Source organism: Epinephelus lanceolatus, chromosome 10 (genome assembly GCF_041903045.1).
Source record: "Epinephelus lanceolatus isolate andai-2023 chromosome 10, ASM4190304v1, whole genome shotgun sequence".
Lineage (NCBI taxonomy): Eukaryota > Metazoa > Chordata > Actinopteri > Perciformes > Serranidae > Epinephelus > Epinephelus lanceolatus.
This window is the reverse complement of record NC_135743.1, coordinates 46,172,433-46,189,610: the sequence shown is the minus strand read 5'-3', so window position 1 is coordinate 46,189,610 and position 17,178 is coordinate 46,172,433. Positions and strand designations below refer to the sequence as shown.

At 40.3% G+C, this 17,178-nt stretch overlaps 1 protein-coding gene across 7 annotated transcripts in view; it reads left to right on the top strand.

Moving 5' to 3' along the window:
- Positions 1 to 17,178, top strand: part of adcy3a (adenylate cyclase 3a) — a 158,915-nt gene that overhangs the window by 112,598 nt on the left and 29,139 nt on the right. For all 7 annotated transcript variants that reach the window (XM_033638945.2, XM_033638946.2, XM_078172048.1 and 4 more), the window contains 5 exons: positions 1,453 to 1,611; positions 1,958 to 2,104; positions 2,208 to 2,321; positions 2,535 to 2,661; positions 6,074 to 6,198. In XM_033638945.2, coding sequence (XP_033494836.2) covers positions 1,453 to 1,611; positions 1,958 to 2,104; positions 2,208 to 2,321; positions 2,535 to 2,661; positions 6,074 to 6,198 — 672 coding nt within the window. The remainder of the gene's footprint in view (positions 1 to 1,452; positions 1,612 to 1,957; positions 2,105 to 2,207; positions 2,322 to 2,534; positions 2,662 to 6,073; positions 6,199 to 17,178) is intronic.

The window sequence follows — 17,178 nt, the reverse complement described above, 5'->3', positions numbered from 1 at the left end:
ACTTTCAGCGAGAAACACAGTGTCTGTTCAGCTGATCAGACCATCAGTTTCTGTCTTGTTTCTGATTGGTGCATCATCTTAAGCTCTTTGTTAACAGTTCCAAGCTTTCAGTTGTTTCAGGTTTAAAAGAACCTCTGTTACACACACACACACACACACACACACACACACACACAACCCTGAAAATATTGATATTTAATACCATCTTGATAGCACAAGGAAATATCGACATTGAGGGCATGCTAACAAATTTTTTATTAAAAGATAAATATGACAAGGCTATAACATGACAATACTTACTTTTCTTGGAAAGTATCAGAGAACAGCAGAGTACAGCTGGTACCAATGTATCCATACTGTGGAAAATTTGTATTGAAACAGTTTCAAATATTCAGAATCAATATGGATCGATAAATCAATACTTGTCAATACTTCTCACACATACATTAAGACATATGCTTCAACTTTTGTAGCCATCTGTGCTAAAATATTAAGTCTCTCTCTCTCTCTCTCTCTGTTATAGCATGTTAAGCCTCCAGCTTTTCTTGCAACGCGTATCAGCCTTTATTTACTTAAAGTAACACAATTCAGCTTTCAGCTCTGCTGGTTTTACAATTCAGTTTTCAGGTCTTACAGCAGTGCAGTGCAATACATTTGTGCTTTTGATTCCTGTACTTTCAGCAATACTTTGCAATTTCGCTCTCAGCATTCACACATATTTTCTGCTGGAAATGCATTTTACAGTTAAAATGTTATTTTTGCTTTAGTATTTAAACTCCAAATTCAGTGGCAAAAGACAGACTGTCTGTTCATGACTCATGATTTTTGTCTGTATTTGAAGAAAATTCTAAATTTGAGTAAATTGGTGAATGTCACAAATTCTCTTGAGTCAGTCTTGCGTGCCACTTAGGAACAAATCTATTCATATGTCCTGGGACGCCCCCTGTCCTTAACTTAGATGATGCAGTTTGATTGATCTTATTGATTTTGATTATACTCTATTAATTTTCTTTTGAGACATATTTTCCTGACATTGTGGCAGGAAATTAATGAGAAATTAACTGTCTGAATTAATAAGGCAAAGTCCTTCACTTCGGAGATGTGGTCACATGAAACAGTGCAAATAAAGAATAATGAATAGATCAGCACCATACCTTTCTTATTTGATTATGATCAAGCAGTTCATGGGAGTGTATTTGTGTTTGCAAGATACTTGATTTGTTTGTATCTGTAACTCTTTTGGCATTTGCAAATAAAGATTAGTTCACAAAAATAAAGGCTCTTTTGAAAGCTGAAAATACAAAAAACATCTTAGAGCAAATCACTGAACACTTTTTGGCATTGAATCATTCATGTAAGTGTACCAACAACAACGACAAGATTTTAAACATACCTGCCTGTGAACCCATATACTGGTCAAGTGCTAACATCAGTCCCTGCATCTGCCTGAAGGTGGAGAAGCTCGCCCGCACCCTGTTCCTGTGGAAGATTGAGGTCCATGAGCAGAAGGAGAAAGTGTATGAGATGAGGCGCTGGAATGAAGCACTGGTGACCAACATGCTGCCCGAACACGTTGCTCGACACTTCCTGGGCTCCAAGAAAAGGGATGAGGTAAGATCCTCATCAGGTTGATTGTTACCTCATTCAGGGTGTGTGTGTGAAAGAACAATATCCCTCATCACTAATTTCAAAAAATCATGTTGTTTCATCTTGCTTTGTCAGTTTGAATACTTTGCTGTTACACTGCTAAAATTGTCGGGAATATTTGAGATATCTCTTCTCTGTCCTGTTTATTATTAGGAAACCCAGCATGTTCAACTGTAGTATTCTTGTCATAGTTGTATTTTACAAAATCAAAATGTAGTTGTTTTTTTTAAGGTCAGGAGTATTTCATCAACATGCAGGTTTGGTTAACCCTCTGTCTGTTTGTACACCTTGTTAATCTGACCTTTTCCAGGAGTTGTACAGCCAGTCCTATGATGAGATTGGAGTCATGTTTGCCTCAATTCCCAACTTCTCAGACTTCTACACAGAGGAGAGCATCAATAATGGTGGGATTGAATGCTTACGGTTCCTCAATGAGATCATCTCAGACTTTGACAGTGTAAGCTGCTTTCTTCATTCTGCCTCTGTGTGTTTTATTAGCAGTCCCTTTACTTCCACCCTCAGTCTGTACAAATGTTACCTGTCACCTGTATCAATGTCAGCTTCTAGATGAGCCTCAGTTCCGCTGCATCACAAAAATCAAGACCATCGGCAGCACCTACATGGCAGCATCAGGTGTAACCCCAGACATCAGCAACGGCTACACCTTCATGAAGGTTATATATGTCACATGACTTCTTCAGGTGTCAAGTGTGTGCCTGAGTGATTGAATCAACATGAAAATTCACTCTAAAAGTATCAGAAAATAATTATGATGATTTTAAATTAGAATAGATTGTGATGATATATCCAAATAATGTGGACATTATGATACAGAGTCTTGGTCTGTCTTAAACTTCATAAATGATCACCTCATTTTTGCCTGACAGAAGGAGGAGCAGTCTGACAGAGAGCGCTGGCAGCACCTGGCAGACCTGGCAGACTTTGCTCTGGCCATGAAGGTCACACTCATGAACATCAACTACCAGTCATTCAACAACTTCATGCTACGCATCGGTATGTGCTAACCCCTTCACGTGTGTGTGTGTGTGTGTGTGTGTGTGTGTGTGTGTGTGTGTGTGTACAAGACAACAGGCAAGCATGGAAATATATTGAGTTTGCATCAACATCAAACAGAATCTGAAAACAGGGAGCCTTCTTACTAAAATATGATCAAAAATACAACTAAAATTAGAAAAAAAGGTCTTTTGTCTAATATAAGCCTGTTTCGTAAAAATGCCTTATTCTATCTACATTTTAAGCAAATATTCAAGAATTAATCAGTGTCCCTGTCTGACTCCCTTGAGGTGGATTTACACTTGTGCATCAGCTCTGTGCAGAGCCTACGCCGTGGCCTGCGCCAGTGGCATATGCAGTTGTGAGCATTTGTATTTGTGCGATGGTGTGTCTGTGTCACTGCAGTAAGGCTGTGCAATTAATCGCCTGGGCCCAGTATTTCAAATTGATCTGATAGGATTATCCTGGCCGGATTGGATTAAATCCTGATCTGATCTGAAAACTGGGTATTTCAACACAGATCAAGAGGATCCTGATCCTGAGGATCAGGATTCAGATCTGGTAATCCAATCCTCCCTTTAATCCAGATAAAGGTTGCATTTGGGTATTTCAAAAGTTAAGGCAGAGATCTGGATCAATTTGATACCAAATTTCAGGATTATTTGGATCCCACCTCAGAGGTGATTTGACATAGCCTCAGCTCCACTTCTCCTAGATATTGCAGGGCTTGAAGTTCTCCGGCACAGTGCTGGATTTCCGGCGCAGGAATATTCGAAGCACAGCGCCCAGCAGCGGAGGCAGTTTTCAATCGGCGCCCATGTTAACCTATCTGACTGACTGTCCACACAGGCCGCTGAGCAAAGCGGAGCGCCCACGGAGGCTCGCGCACTGCAGTGCTTCAGTTCGGTGTCTGGTCTATTTTTCACGCGAGCTGCGAGCGCTTCTGTTAAGCTGGATAGAGCGGATCGTACCAAACAGGAAGTCAGACACAGAAAAGACAAGAGAATCCGGCCAATTTTCAAAATAAAATAAATTTTAAAAATAAAAGCCTGTTTAATTATGATATTGCTTGTCCGTCTATAAATATTTGTTCAGTTTGGTCTAGACACGAGAGAGATGAAAACACACACACACACACACACAGAAAGAGAGAGAGAGAGAGAGAAAGAGAGAGAGAGAGAAAGAGAGAGAGAGAGAGAGAGAGAGAGAGAGAGAGAGAGAGAGAATGGCTACAGGTTGGGGGCTGCAATTCAGAGAGATAGAAGATGCTCCTTGATGTCAAAGGTCGTGAGTTCAAGCCTCAACTGATGTAAAATGTACATTTTAATGCAGACGATTTTGTTGTCTTCCTATTCTGCCTCTTGTTGCTCAGAATTGCCTAAAATTGCCCGGCCCCAACCAGATTAATTCATTTAGATTCATATAGCGCAGAACAAACAAACAACACAGGGATTAACATAATAAACACATGGACAACAACTCAGTCCTCTGACACTTCTGAATGAACCGCATAATTCATACTAGTACTGTGTATTTTTCCAGTACTGCAGCAGTCTGCTCTACACACGTACATTTTTTTAAAAAAGTCCGCTGTGTTGGCAATAACATAACATTAATCTTTGAACAGGTTGGTGTTTAAAGAGTTCATGTATTACGTACTTCAGATTAATTCCCTTTTAAATTAAGCCACAGACCGCAAAATACACCAACAAAGCCAGCTACCTCGCTAGCCTGCTAGCTACTTAACATGCAAGTCAATGGAGCCGTGTTAGCTACCGTTAGCATGACCTCGGCTCAATTAGAGATTGGTACGTCCACGTCTTAAGTAGGTGACAATTCAAATAGCTGGCTCACATCAGATGGTGGGTGGCCTTCGTATGGCCTTAAAAACGCTACACATTAGGTAACGGTAAATTTACATTTTGTTGTGAAAGCTGTGTTACCAACTGCTCCTTTCGTGAAGTAGTCCGCCATAGAGACAGAGCCCAACGCGTCATAATCTGTCAGCCACGCCCCCAAAGGGGAAACGTTTCAGATCCGGGGGCAGAGTCGTGAGATTTGGAAATCCTTAATACCCAGATAAAGTCAGCAGGATCACCTTGATCCCTGACTGAGAAAAGGAGGACTTCATTATCCGGATTATTCTGATCCAGATTACAAGTTTTGAAATACTGGGCCCTGGTGATCGCGATTCTGATTTTGAGGTCAAACGATTTCAAAATTAATGAAATCGAGGGTAAATGATTTTTGGTCACGGACGCCTGGAGATGTTATTTTGTCTTCTACGGAAGCCGCACATGCGCATCCCCTCCTCTTCTTTTCACTTCACGAGCCAGTCAAAGTAGATGAACTACGAGTAATGCGAGGGGCAGGTGATCACGGAAAATTTCAAAAACAGCGTGCGAAAAATGGCAGAGGGAGAGCGAGAGAGGTTGGTCTGTGTGTGTGTGTGTGTGTGTTTGTGTGTGTATGCACATGTCTGTGTGTTTGTGTGTGTGTGTGCACATCGCATTCCGAACTCCGCCGTGCGCGATACAGAGAGCAGAGGAGAATTGTAAACACGTGATCATGTAGAAATAGAAATGACATGCCGTCATGTAAACACTATAAGTCATCACATGCGCCACATAATCGTTTGCATAATCGTGATTTCAATTACGATTTTTTTCCATAATCGAGCAGCCCTACTCTGCAGTAACACCTTCAAAACACTGGTTGGCGGTGGGGTTTATGTAAAGTGCTGTAAAGTTTTGTTGATTCAAAACACACCTAAAACACACATTAAACATGGCTTAATAGTGACAATTTCAAACAGAAGTACACAAATTGGCTTCACTATAACTTGCAGGATTCACAGACAAACACTAACACAGCCAGAATTAATCAGACACAGGACTTGAAATGCTATTTTGTTTATTGTTATTGTTAAGTTATTGTTTCTTATCTGTGAAATAAAAGTAAATAAAAAAGCTTTGTTTCCATTGAGGGAAATGGTTTTCAGCTTTAAAAATAGACAGGAGGTCTGTGTCATGGCGACGTGTAACCGACGCAGAGCCTACGATGTAGATACAGTGTTGCTTTGACGCAAAAATATAAATCTTGCTTTTCACACCATGGATTCACCCTCTGGGGTCAATATCGTGAGACGCGGGTGCTCCTCCACACATCAACGAATAAATTCCAGCTGTTGTTAAGACTAGGTTTAAGTTTGATTGATACAACCTACATAAAGTTCATTCTAAAGACTGGTCATAACAAAGACTGATTTAGCAGCTAGGACAAAGCTTAGTTAAGATCAGTTGGTGCAATCGGCTCCATATTTTTACATGTGTCGTCTCAGCAATCATTAATCTCATACTCTCTCTCATACCAGTATTAATCTTACATGTCACATGTCAACACTCTCCTCCAGGTCTGAATAAGGGTGGAGTGTTAGCAGGAGTAATTGGTGCCCGAAAACCCCACTATGATATCTGGGGCAACACTGTGAACGTGGCCAGTCGCATGGAGTCCACAGGGGTTATGGGAAACATCCAGGTACTGAGCACAGCACTGAGCTTCACTGCACATCTCTGAATGACTCCACACTGTTCATACAACTTTCTACATGCATACTGTTGAGAGCAGCTTTAAAGTTTTGGTGATAATCCAGGTTTATCCCAGGTTTATTGAACCTAGCTAAAGGGTATTGGAAGAAACACTGTCTCTTCATCTGTCTGTGTTTACATAGAATGACTAGATGTTCACCACACTACAGTTTACTACCTTCACACATTCCTGCGCTACAACTGTATTAAAATGCATTCAGTTTGGATTTTTTTTTTCTAAAATCTGATAAAAACAAATTCAAGAGGGAATTCAAGAAACTACAGGGATGCAAAAAATAAAATGTTGTATTTAAATCATAAAAATAAGTAAAAATAAACTTTAGCCAAGTTTTTATAAATCATCCTCAAGCAATGGTAGGCCAGTATGAAAAGCTATAGTTTTTAGAGAAGAACAGATCTGACTTTTGGGCAAAGATAGAGCAGGTCCCTGCTGCTGGGATGCTGGAAGTCAGTCTGTATAATGACATACTAAATGCTATGCAATACATGAAGGAAAAAATAATGCCTGCACTCTTACTCTTACTTATATGTTTGTCAGGTGAAAGTGTTTGAAATTTGAAACCAAAAATGGTAATACAAATACCATACTACAAAATATTAAAGGGCCAGTGTGTAAAATGGGTTGAAAACAGTGACATCAGTGGTCAAACTCTAGATTGCAGGGCTCACTCGCTCACCCCTCCCGTCGGGTAAATGACGGTGGCCTCGTAGGGACAAAAAGCCTTGCGCATGAGTTTTTCAGGAGCAGGTCTATCTAGCGACGAGGTGAATGTTTATTTATAAATGTAAACCATGTTACGATATTGTAATGAATCCCTCACGAGCAGGAGACCAGAGGAGCGTTCGGGAAAAAGGCCCGTTTATTTGAGCACTCCAGAAACTCCGGTAACACTCCAGGGTGTAAAAGACTCCGTCCCAAACTCTGACTCTTCTAGCTTAACAGACACACTTCATAACTTTACACACATACTCGTTTACCATACCAAGTGGGGACCCCCTCCCCTCTCTGCTCCGCCAATCTCCAGCCCGCACACTGACTGACAGCGTAGCCAGTAAACAGAGTTCAGCTGTTTATTTAGCCTAGCAATATCTCCGGACTATAGTAGCTGCAATGGACGACTTTGAACGCGATTTTGAAGAGTTTCTTGTAGCGGGCACAGACCCAGAGCCATACCTGTTTGAGCCGGAGCATACAGATGAGGAACTCCATGTGTTTGATGCTGAGCGGGCGAGAAGAGAGGCTGAATGCACAGAATGGGATTCGGTGCTACCATCGTTGGGGAGATATATCATCAGGAGGAAAAGCACCACAGAGTGTGCATCACAAGGAGTGAAGTTGCGTCTTCTTTTCCTTGCAGATGACGGTTCGGGTTCATTCTCTCCTGTTGCGTGGTAAGTGTGGTCCATTCGCAAACTTTATAACTAAAAAAACTTTTCACTACTCTCTATCGACGAACTACTAACACTCTTTGCTGTTTCCTCCTCCTCCTTCTTCCTTCCTTCCACTGTCTTCGTTGTTCATTTATACACGCGAAACGCGTTCTCTGGCTGGCTGGATTGTCCACTCGGTCTGCCGTACATACATGGCGGCGCAAGATGGCAACCTCTCTAAAGCAAGGCCCTTGCTATATATATATATATATATATATATATATATATATATAAGCATAATTATAAGGCTACGAAAACCAAACGAATTTTATTTTATAGCGATTATACACTTGTATAAACATATTAATGGGTAGAATATTCAGATTCAGATTCAGATTGACAATAAACCATGCCAAATATTACACACTGGCCCTTTAAACATACAGTACAGGCCAAAAGTTTGGACACACCTTCTCATTCAATGTGTTTTCTTTATTTTCATGACTATTTACATTGCAGATTCTCACTGAAGGCATCAAAACTATGAATGAACACATGTGGAGTTATGTACTTAACAAAAAAAGGTGAAATAACTGAAAACATGTTTTATATTCTAGTTTCTTCAAAATAGCCACCCTTTGCTCTGATTACTGCTTTGCACACTCTTGGCATTCTCTCGATGAGCTTCAAGAGGTAGTCACCTGAAATGGTTTCCACTTCACAGGTGTGCCTTATCAGGGTTAATTAGTGGAATTTCTTGCTTTATCAATGGGGTTGGGACCATCAGTTGTGTTGTGCAGAAGTCAGGTTAATACACAGACGACAGCCCTATTGGACAACTGTTAAAATTCATATTATGGCAAGAACCAATCAACTAACTAAAGAAAAACGAGTGGCCATCATTACTTTAAGAAATGAAGGTCAGTCAGTCCGGAAAATTGCAAAAACTTTAAATGTGTCCCCAAGTGGAGTCGCAAAAACCATCAAGCGCTACAACGAAACTGGCACACATGAGGACCGACCCAGGAAAGGAAGACCAAGAGTCACCTCTGCTTCTGAGGATAAGTTCATCCGAGTCACCAGCCTCAGAAATGGCAAGTTAACAGCAGCTCAGATCAGAGACCAGATGAATGCCACACAGAGTTCTAGCAGCAGACCCATCTCTAGAACAACTGTTAAGAGGAGACTGCGCCAATCAGGCCTTCATGGTCAAATAGCTGCTAGGAAACCACTGCTAAGGAGAGGCAACAAGCAGAAGAGATTTGTTTGGGCCAAGAAACACAAGGAATGGACATTAGACCAGTGGAAATCTGTGCTTTGGTCTGATGAGTCTAAATTTGAGATCTTTGGTTCCAACCGCCGTGTCTTTGTGAGACGCAGAATAGGTGAACGGATGGATTCCACATGCCTGGTTCCCACTGTGAAGCATGGAGGAGGAGGTGTGATGGTGTGGGGGTGTTTTGCTGGTGACACTGTTGGGGATTTATTCAAAATTGAAGGCACACTGAACCAGCATGGCTACCACAGCATCCTGCAGCGACATGCCATCCCATCCGGTTAGCGTTTAGTTGGACGATCATTTATTTTTCAACAGGACAATGACCCCAAACAGACCTCCAGGCTGTGTAAGGGCTATTTGACCAAGAAGGAGAGTGATGGAGTGCTGCGGCAGATGACCTGGCCTCCACAGTCACCGGACCTGAACCCAATCGAGATGGTTTGGGGTGAGCTGGACCGCAGAGTGAAGGCAAAGGGGCCAACAAGTGCTAAACACCTCTGGGAACTCCTTCAAGACTGTTGGAAAACCATTTCAGGTGACTACCTCTTGAAGCTCATGGAGAGAATGCCAAGAGTGTGCAAAGCAGTAATCAGAGCAAAGGGTGGCTATTTTGAAGAAACTAGAATATAAAACATGTTTTCAGTTATTTCACCTTTTTTTGTTAAGTACATAACTCCACATGTGTTCATTCATAGTTTTGATGCCTTCAGTGAGAATCTACAATGTAAATAGTCATGAAAATAAAGAAAACGTATTGAATGAGAAGGTGTGTCCAAACTTTTGGCCTGTACTGTATATCTTAATTTTTAAAACATTATATAAAATTCACCATCCCATATATCTGCCTACATCACCTGCAGTCAAAAATATATTGTATTAAGTTGGAAGCAAAACAGAAAATGTTTTAAATACAAATACAATACAATTAGAATAGGGGAAAAAACACACCTGTTATATTAATAAACATGTTTTCATTTTTACAAATACAAATTGTTTTAGGGTCTAGAAAAATATATACAGAGCCATCATGATAGAACCACAGAGAAAATGTTTGATCTTATATTCTTGATTCAGACCTCTCAGTGTCGAAATCTAGAGAATAGAAATATAATAACTTTCTCTTTGGAGTCTGAGGTTATTTCAGTAGCCTCCTCTTCTCTGTGATCTAATGTGGTTGTGAGCTAATTTTTATTTAATAGTTATTGGCAACATTTTACACCACCTTTAAACTGACAGACAGTCGACAGTCGACACGAACATACTGTATGTTGAAGCAGCCACAGCAACTACACAGTCAACAACACGGAGCTACGAGAGATGTGGACCCTAACCAGGTTCTTATAGTTTATAATAATACAGGACAGTGAGGATACAGCCATTTCATACAGGAGATCAGCATGCATCTACTGACATGGATTAACCCAGCGGGGGGTTCATATGAAACGGTTGTCCCTCTGTTTGTCCCTGTTAACACAGACCAGAGATGCTTGAGAAGCATATATTTTTAACATCCACTGCAGTTGAACATTTTGATTTGATTTCTTTAAGTTTCATGCTTCAAAGGCAAGGCAAGGCAAGGCAATTTTATTTATATAGCACCATTCATACACAAGGCAATTCAATGTGCTTTACAAGAGAAATACAATTAAATAAAACATTAAAGGAGCAATAGATCATCAAAAACAAAAGCTAAAAGTAAGACAATAAATAGTTAAAAACAGTGCGGAAATGCATTTAAAAAGCAAACATAAAGCAAAAGCAACAGCAGACAAATATAAAAACAATAGCTACAGATTATCCTAACAATAAGTTACATATCTAGTTCACTGGTAAGCTGCAGTAAATAGAAATGTTTTAAGCCCTGATTTAAATGAGTTGACAGTTTCAGTCAACCTCAGATATTCTGGAAGTTTGTTCCACAGGCAGGGAGCATAGAAACTAAAGGCTGCTTCACCTTGTTTGGTTTTGATCCTGGGAACACTGAGTAAACCTGTTCCAGATGATCTGAGGGGTCTGGATGCTTCGTAACGTACAAGTATATCAGAGATGTATTTAGGCCCAAGACCATTTAGTGCTTTATAGACAAGTAACAAGATTTTAAAGTCTATCTTTTGACACACAGGAAGCCAGTGCAGTAACTTAAGCACTGGTGTAATGTGCTCCACTCTCTTGGTGTTGGTGAGGACTCTGGCAGCAGCGTTCTAGACGAGCTGCAGTTGTCTGATTGATTTTTTACTCAGGCCTATGAAGACACCGTTACAATAGTCCAGCCTGCTGAAAATGAAAGCATGAACAAGTTTTTCTGTATCTTGTTTAGACAGAAATTCTTTTATTCTTGCTATGTTTTTAAGGTGGTAGTAGGCTGATTTAGTAATTGTCTTAATGTGACTATTGAAATTTAGGTCTGAGTCCAGAACTACACCAAGATTTCTGGCTTGCTTCGTAGGTTTTAGTGTCATGGCATCAAGGTGAGCACTGACTATTGATCTTGTTCTTTGGGGCCAAAAACAACTATCTCAGTTTTGTCTGTGTTTAGTTGTAGAAAATTCTGGCACATCCATGTATTGATTTCGTCAATGCACTTATTTAGCAGATGTAGGGGACTGTAGTCATCTGGTGACACTGTTATGTAAAGTTGTGTGTCATCTGCATAAGTATAGTAGGAGATGTTATGATATTCCATAATCTGAGCAAGAGGGAGCATATAGATGTTGAACAGAAGAGGCCCAGGAATGGACCCTTGAGGGACTCCACATGTAATTTTTGTTTGCACAGATTCATAATTGCCAAGTGACACAAAGAAATCCCTGTCTTGTAAATAAGATTTAAACCAATTTAGCACAGTGCCAGAAAGTCCCACAAACTTTTCTAGTCTGTCGAGCAGTATCTTATGGTCAACTGTGTCGAATGCAGCACTAAGGTCCAGTAATACCAGAACCGAAATCTTTGATGCATCACTGCTCAGATGAATGTCATTTAAAACTTTTACAAGTGCAGTCTCAGTGCTGTGATGTGCTCGAAATCCAGACTGAAAGGCATCAAAGGAATTGTTTTGCTTCAAGAAGGTGTTGAGTTGCTGAAAAACAACCTTTTCAATGATCTTTCCTAAAAATGGTAGGTTTGATATGGGCCTGTAGTTATTTATTACTGAGGCATCCAGATTAGGCTTTTTTACGAGAGGTTTAATGACTGCAGTCTTCAGGGCTGTTGTAAAAAGGCCTGACTGAAGAGAACAGTTGACTATCTGTAGTATATGTGATGCTATGCAGTTAAAACATCTTTAAAAAAGCTTGTAGGCAGAGTGTCAAGGCAGCAGGTAGTGGACCTAAGGTTTCTAACTATGTCTGTCAAAGTAGCATAATTTAATGGGTGAAAAAGTGCCAAATTAACTGGAGTAGTCTTATGAGGCACAGGTGAAATAGCCACTGTGTTGGAGTTACAGACTGTCTGTCTTATCTTTAAAATATTGTCTGTGAAAAAAGAAGCAAAGTCATTGCATGCCTTGGTGGATAGCAGTTCAGGAGGGACTGACGCTGATGGGTTTGTCAGTCTGTCAACAACAGTAAATAAAGTCTGTGCATTGTTGTTATTTTTGTTGATAATCTCAGAGAAAAAGGACTGCCACGCCCTTTTTAGCTCCAAGTTATAGATGTGCAGACTTTCCTTATAGATGTCATAATGAACCTGGAGTTTGGTTTTTCGCCACCTGCGTTCTGCTTTTCTACATTCTCTTTTTTGAGCTTTTACCCGTGTGGCGTTCCTCCATGGTGGTTTTTTCTTACCAGAGACAACTTTGACCTTCATGGGGGCAATATTGTCCATAATATTCATAGCTTTAGAGCTGAAACTATGAACCAGATCATTGACAGAGACTGAGGGCAGAGCTGGTGTGGGTGTAAAATCCTGGGTGAATAGTGTACAGGTGTTTTCGTTGATATAGCTGATCACCTCTGTTGTAATTTTACTGGTGTCAGTGGAGATGGCCATTTTAAAGAAAACACAGTAATGATCAGAAAATGCAACATCAGTCACCACAACCTCAGAAATGTTGAGCCCTTTGGAGATAACTAGATCTAAAATATGTCCCTTATTGTGTGTTGGCTCTGTTACATGCTGGGAAAGTTCAAAGTTGTCCAGGATGTAGAAAAGTTCTTTGGCACTGCCATCTTTGGGATTATCAATATGAATATTAAAATCACCCACTATAACAACACAGTCAAAATCAATACAAACAACAGACAATAGTTTGGAAAAGTCATCAACAAAGTGTGCACTATATTTTGGGGGCCTGTAAATGGTTACTAATACTTCCCATATGACAACTGTTTGCACTGGTAAACATCCTTAAATGAAGTGGCTACTCCACCTCCTTTCCTAAGTTCTCTAACTGAGCTGATAAAATGGAAGTTTGGGGGGGCTGATTCAATAAGTACTGCTGCACTGTTGTTTTCATTTAACCAAGCTTCAGTTAAAAACATAAAATCAAGGTTTCTCTTGATAATAAAATCATTAATTAATAGTGACTTGCCAGCCAGAGATCTGATATTTAATAAAGCTAAGTTTAGTGTACTAACATTGTCTGACAGTCTGTGGCTGACGCATAACTGGAGTCAGATTAAATAGAGTAGCTGTGCGCTTTGAGTACACATTGTTTTTCCTGATGCTAGTCAAAACAGGAATGACGGACCTTGGAGATGACTCTGGCCGATACTTTTCAATTTCAAGATGTTTGACCATGCCACCGGCTATTTAAGATCGCTGGTATGTTTAAGGAAGCGGCATGGGGTCTGTCTCATCTCTGACAGGCACCTGAGTGATGACATCTAGGGCTACTATTTAAGAGTTCATCAATTTGACTGAGCTTTAGTGTGGCAGCTTTAACTAACTCCTTGATTGGTGAGCGTGGTGGAGGGGGGGAGAGAAGAAGCCCTTATGGGCTTATAAGACACTTTATCTCAAAAACAGAAACAATGATCAAACATACAATTAGGAAACAACCAAGATACAAAACAGATGTACAATAATACAGATGTACAATAGTACAACGTAAACACAACAGTCCTCATGATTAGGACAGTGAACCCAGTGAACAATAGGCCTACAGAAAGAGAAACACCCCCACTTTGTTTGCAGATGCCCTTCTGTATACTGTACTGAAGAATATCGCTGCCATTAATTAAAGATGATACTGTAGTACAGAGAATAAAACAAACCACTATCTTCCATAAGTATGCATCAGAACAGATCATCCTATGGCTTTTAACTGTATTATTGAAGAAAGATCAGTCCCACTGAAAAGCTGCAAAGACAAATTAAAGCCTAACTTTGAAATACTTTATATATATATGTGTGTGTATATATATATATATATATATATATATATATATATATATATATACAGTATATAATGATGGATTTAAAGAATAATGAAATAAGTCAGTCCTGGCAATGAACCCACAGAGAACTATTGCCAACTTTTAGCTCTCATTAAGCTTGTTTCCAGCAGCAGCAACAACTGTTTTTAGACAACAAGCTGTAAAAAGCCACTGTTCATGACCTGCTCAGCAGCAACCAGCAGACAGACACAGTTAGAGACTAACAGATGGGGGGCGCTAGTGAGCAGGGTATGGCGTAAGATGTCTTTTTTAGAGCTTCTGTAGGATCAGCAATATTTTCAGAATATAACAGCCATTTCTATAGGAAGACCTGCTTGAACGTGGGATAACGCGAGGAAAGTTGATTTAAATGGTGGAAAAGCTAAAAAAATGTAAGTACGGAGGTAACACCCTGAGGCTTGCAAGAGCAACATGGCTAACTACCCAAACTACAGATAACTTGGACCAACCCTCGCTGACAGGTACAAATAGTGGAGACATGTCTACAGACGAAATCAAGACAGACATCTTATTGTCTCTCAGGGGAGATATTTCCAAGATTATAAGGGAAGAAATTAAAAGTGCACTGGCGGATGACTTTAACAACCTAAAAACAGAGCTACAAGCGGTGCGGTGTGAAATTGCAAATAACATGACTGCAACCCAATCAGAAACTGATCACATGAACGCGGACATACAAGATATGAAGGACGGCCTGTCAACATTGTTGGATGAGGTGGCTCCATTACAAGCCACCGTAACCAATCTACAGAGTGTAGTGGGAACTTTCAAAGATCGCTGTGAAGACATGGAGGGGAGAATGAGACGGGGCAACATCCGGATAGTTGGAATTGATGAGCAACCGGGCTCCAGCTCACCTGAGGCCTTCTCTAAAATTATTAGAGAAGTATTGCAGATAGACCGCGACATAAAGATTTACCGCTCACAATGCACCTTAACCGCCAGGAAACCGGGAGACAAGCGTAAGTGATCCTTGCCAAGTTACTCTACGATGAAGACGCTGCGGAGATCCTGAGGAGAGCCCCGCTGATCTACAGTGGGAGTAGGGTCGCTATATTCCCCGACTACACCCCCAGTGTTGCTAAAGCCAGAGCCACTTTTACAGACGCACGGAAGGCACTACGGAGACGGAAAGGAGTTCGGCCTGCTGTCCCCGGCCAGCTGTTCCTGGCCAGGCTGCGGATCTCATACAAAGACGAAGACAAAGAATTTTTTAATCACCAAGAAGCCATGGACTATATTCAGAAGAGCCTGAAGACTGAGTGTATCCTCGCTCGTGATAACAGTAAGAACTGAAAATAAGGATGAGAGACTCTACTCGCGCACAAATAGTCCATTCAATACTATGTGAACTTTATCTGTTCACATATCCACCAGTTGCCTTAAACATAAGTGGAGGGGTATATTTTCCTTTACATGTACTTCAATCAATCAATCAATCAATCAGTCAATCAATATAAACTTTATTGTCTTGGACTCCCAATGCCACATTCAGGCTACAATCATGGTGCACAGACAACATAGAAAGACAATAAGAAGGACAAGAATAGCAACACCACAATTGGGAACGTCGTTCTGACAGATACTGTACAAAAAGGCACTGAAGAATAGTATGGCAAAAAAGCACTTCTAAAAGCCCAAGTATAACAATGTAAAAACGCTAAAATCAATAAAATGCAATAAATAATGAATAAAACCGCTGAGGTTGATCAATAATAATAAAAAGAATAAAATTAAACCAATATAAAAATACACAAGTCAGAAGTGCAGAGGGTGCTAAGCCCTCAACAAGAGCAGTTTAAAAAACCCTCTTCTGGTTGTGCAGGTTGTTTGTTTAGGAGAGAAATGGATGTTGGAAGGAAGGAGAGTTTGTTGTGGTTGCTTTTTTATCTACTAGTTCTGTTATGTCCACGGAGGGAAGTACTTCATATTCTGAATTTAGAATACGTGAAGGATCTTTTAAAATGCTTTTTGCCCGATTCATAACCATTCTCTTATAAATGGATTTGAGGGATGGGTAGTTTAAATTCCCTATCACCTTCATAGCTGTTTTGACTAGCTTCGTAAGTTTAGATTTATATTGGACTGTGAGTGAGCCGAACCAGGACGCCATCCCATATCTGATCAGGCTTCCCAGTACGGCATCGTAAAATATGTTCATGATCATGGTATTCACTCCAAACAATCTTAATCTGCGAAGAAAGTGCAACCTTTGGGCTAATTTAGCACACAAAACTTGAACATATTGATGATGCCACATTTTAATACCTCAGTGTTGGCATTTTGTATTATCTTTGTTCTTATAATTGCCATTTAATGTATGACGCTTGTGCTAAATCTGATTTAGTGTTACATTAGGTCCTGCAGGAGCCTAAATGTTTTTTTCTCTTTCTCTTTTGTTGTGTGTGTGTGTGCTGTTTTTCACTTATCCTTCAACTTAGCTTACCCCAAGCACAGTCAAATTTTATCCTAGACTGTACACTCTGCTGCGAGCTTTCAGTGGCTAGGGACCAAGTCCCACCCTTTTCTGTACCTGTGTTGGTTAGTTGTAGTATTACTAGCTGGTTTATGTTCTCAGTTCTGATCCCTCTGTTCCAGGGGGATCCTGCGAGGAGTGTAGCAACAGCAGTTATGTTTTTTTTTTTTGTTTTATCCGGTTTCCTATTGTTTATGTTGAATCTGAAATATTTTGGTACAGCTGTAAAAGTACATTTACTTATTCCACTCCTTTCAGTTCTATTATTTTTTCCCACTTCCACTGCATAACAACTCATATGATTTTTGAATATGCTGTTCATTTCTGCTTCCCAGCCCTCCCATCTGGCTTCCAATATCAGGGGATATGGGGAAGCTATAATGTTAA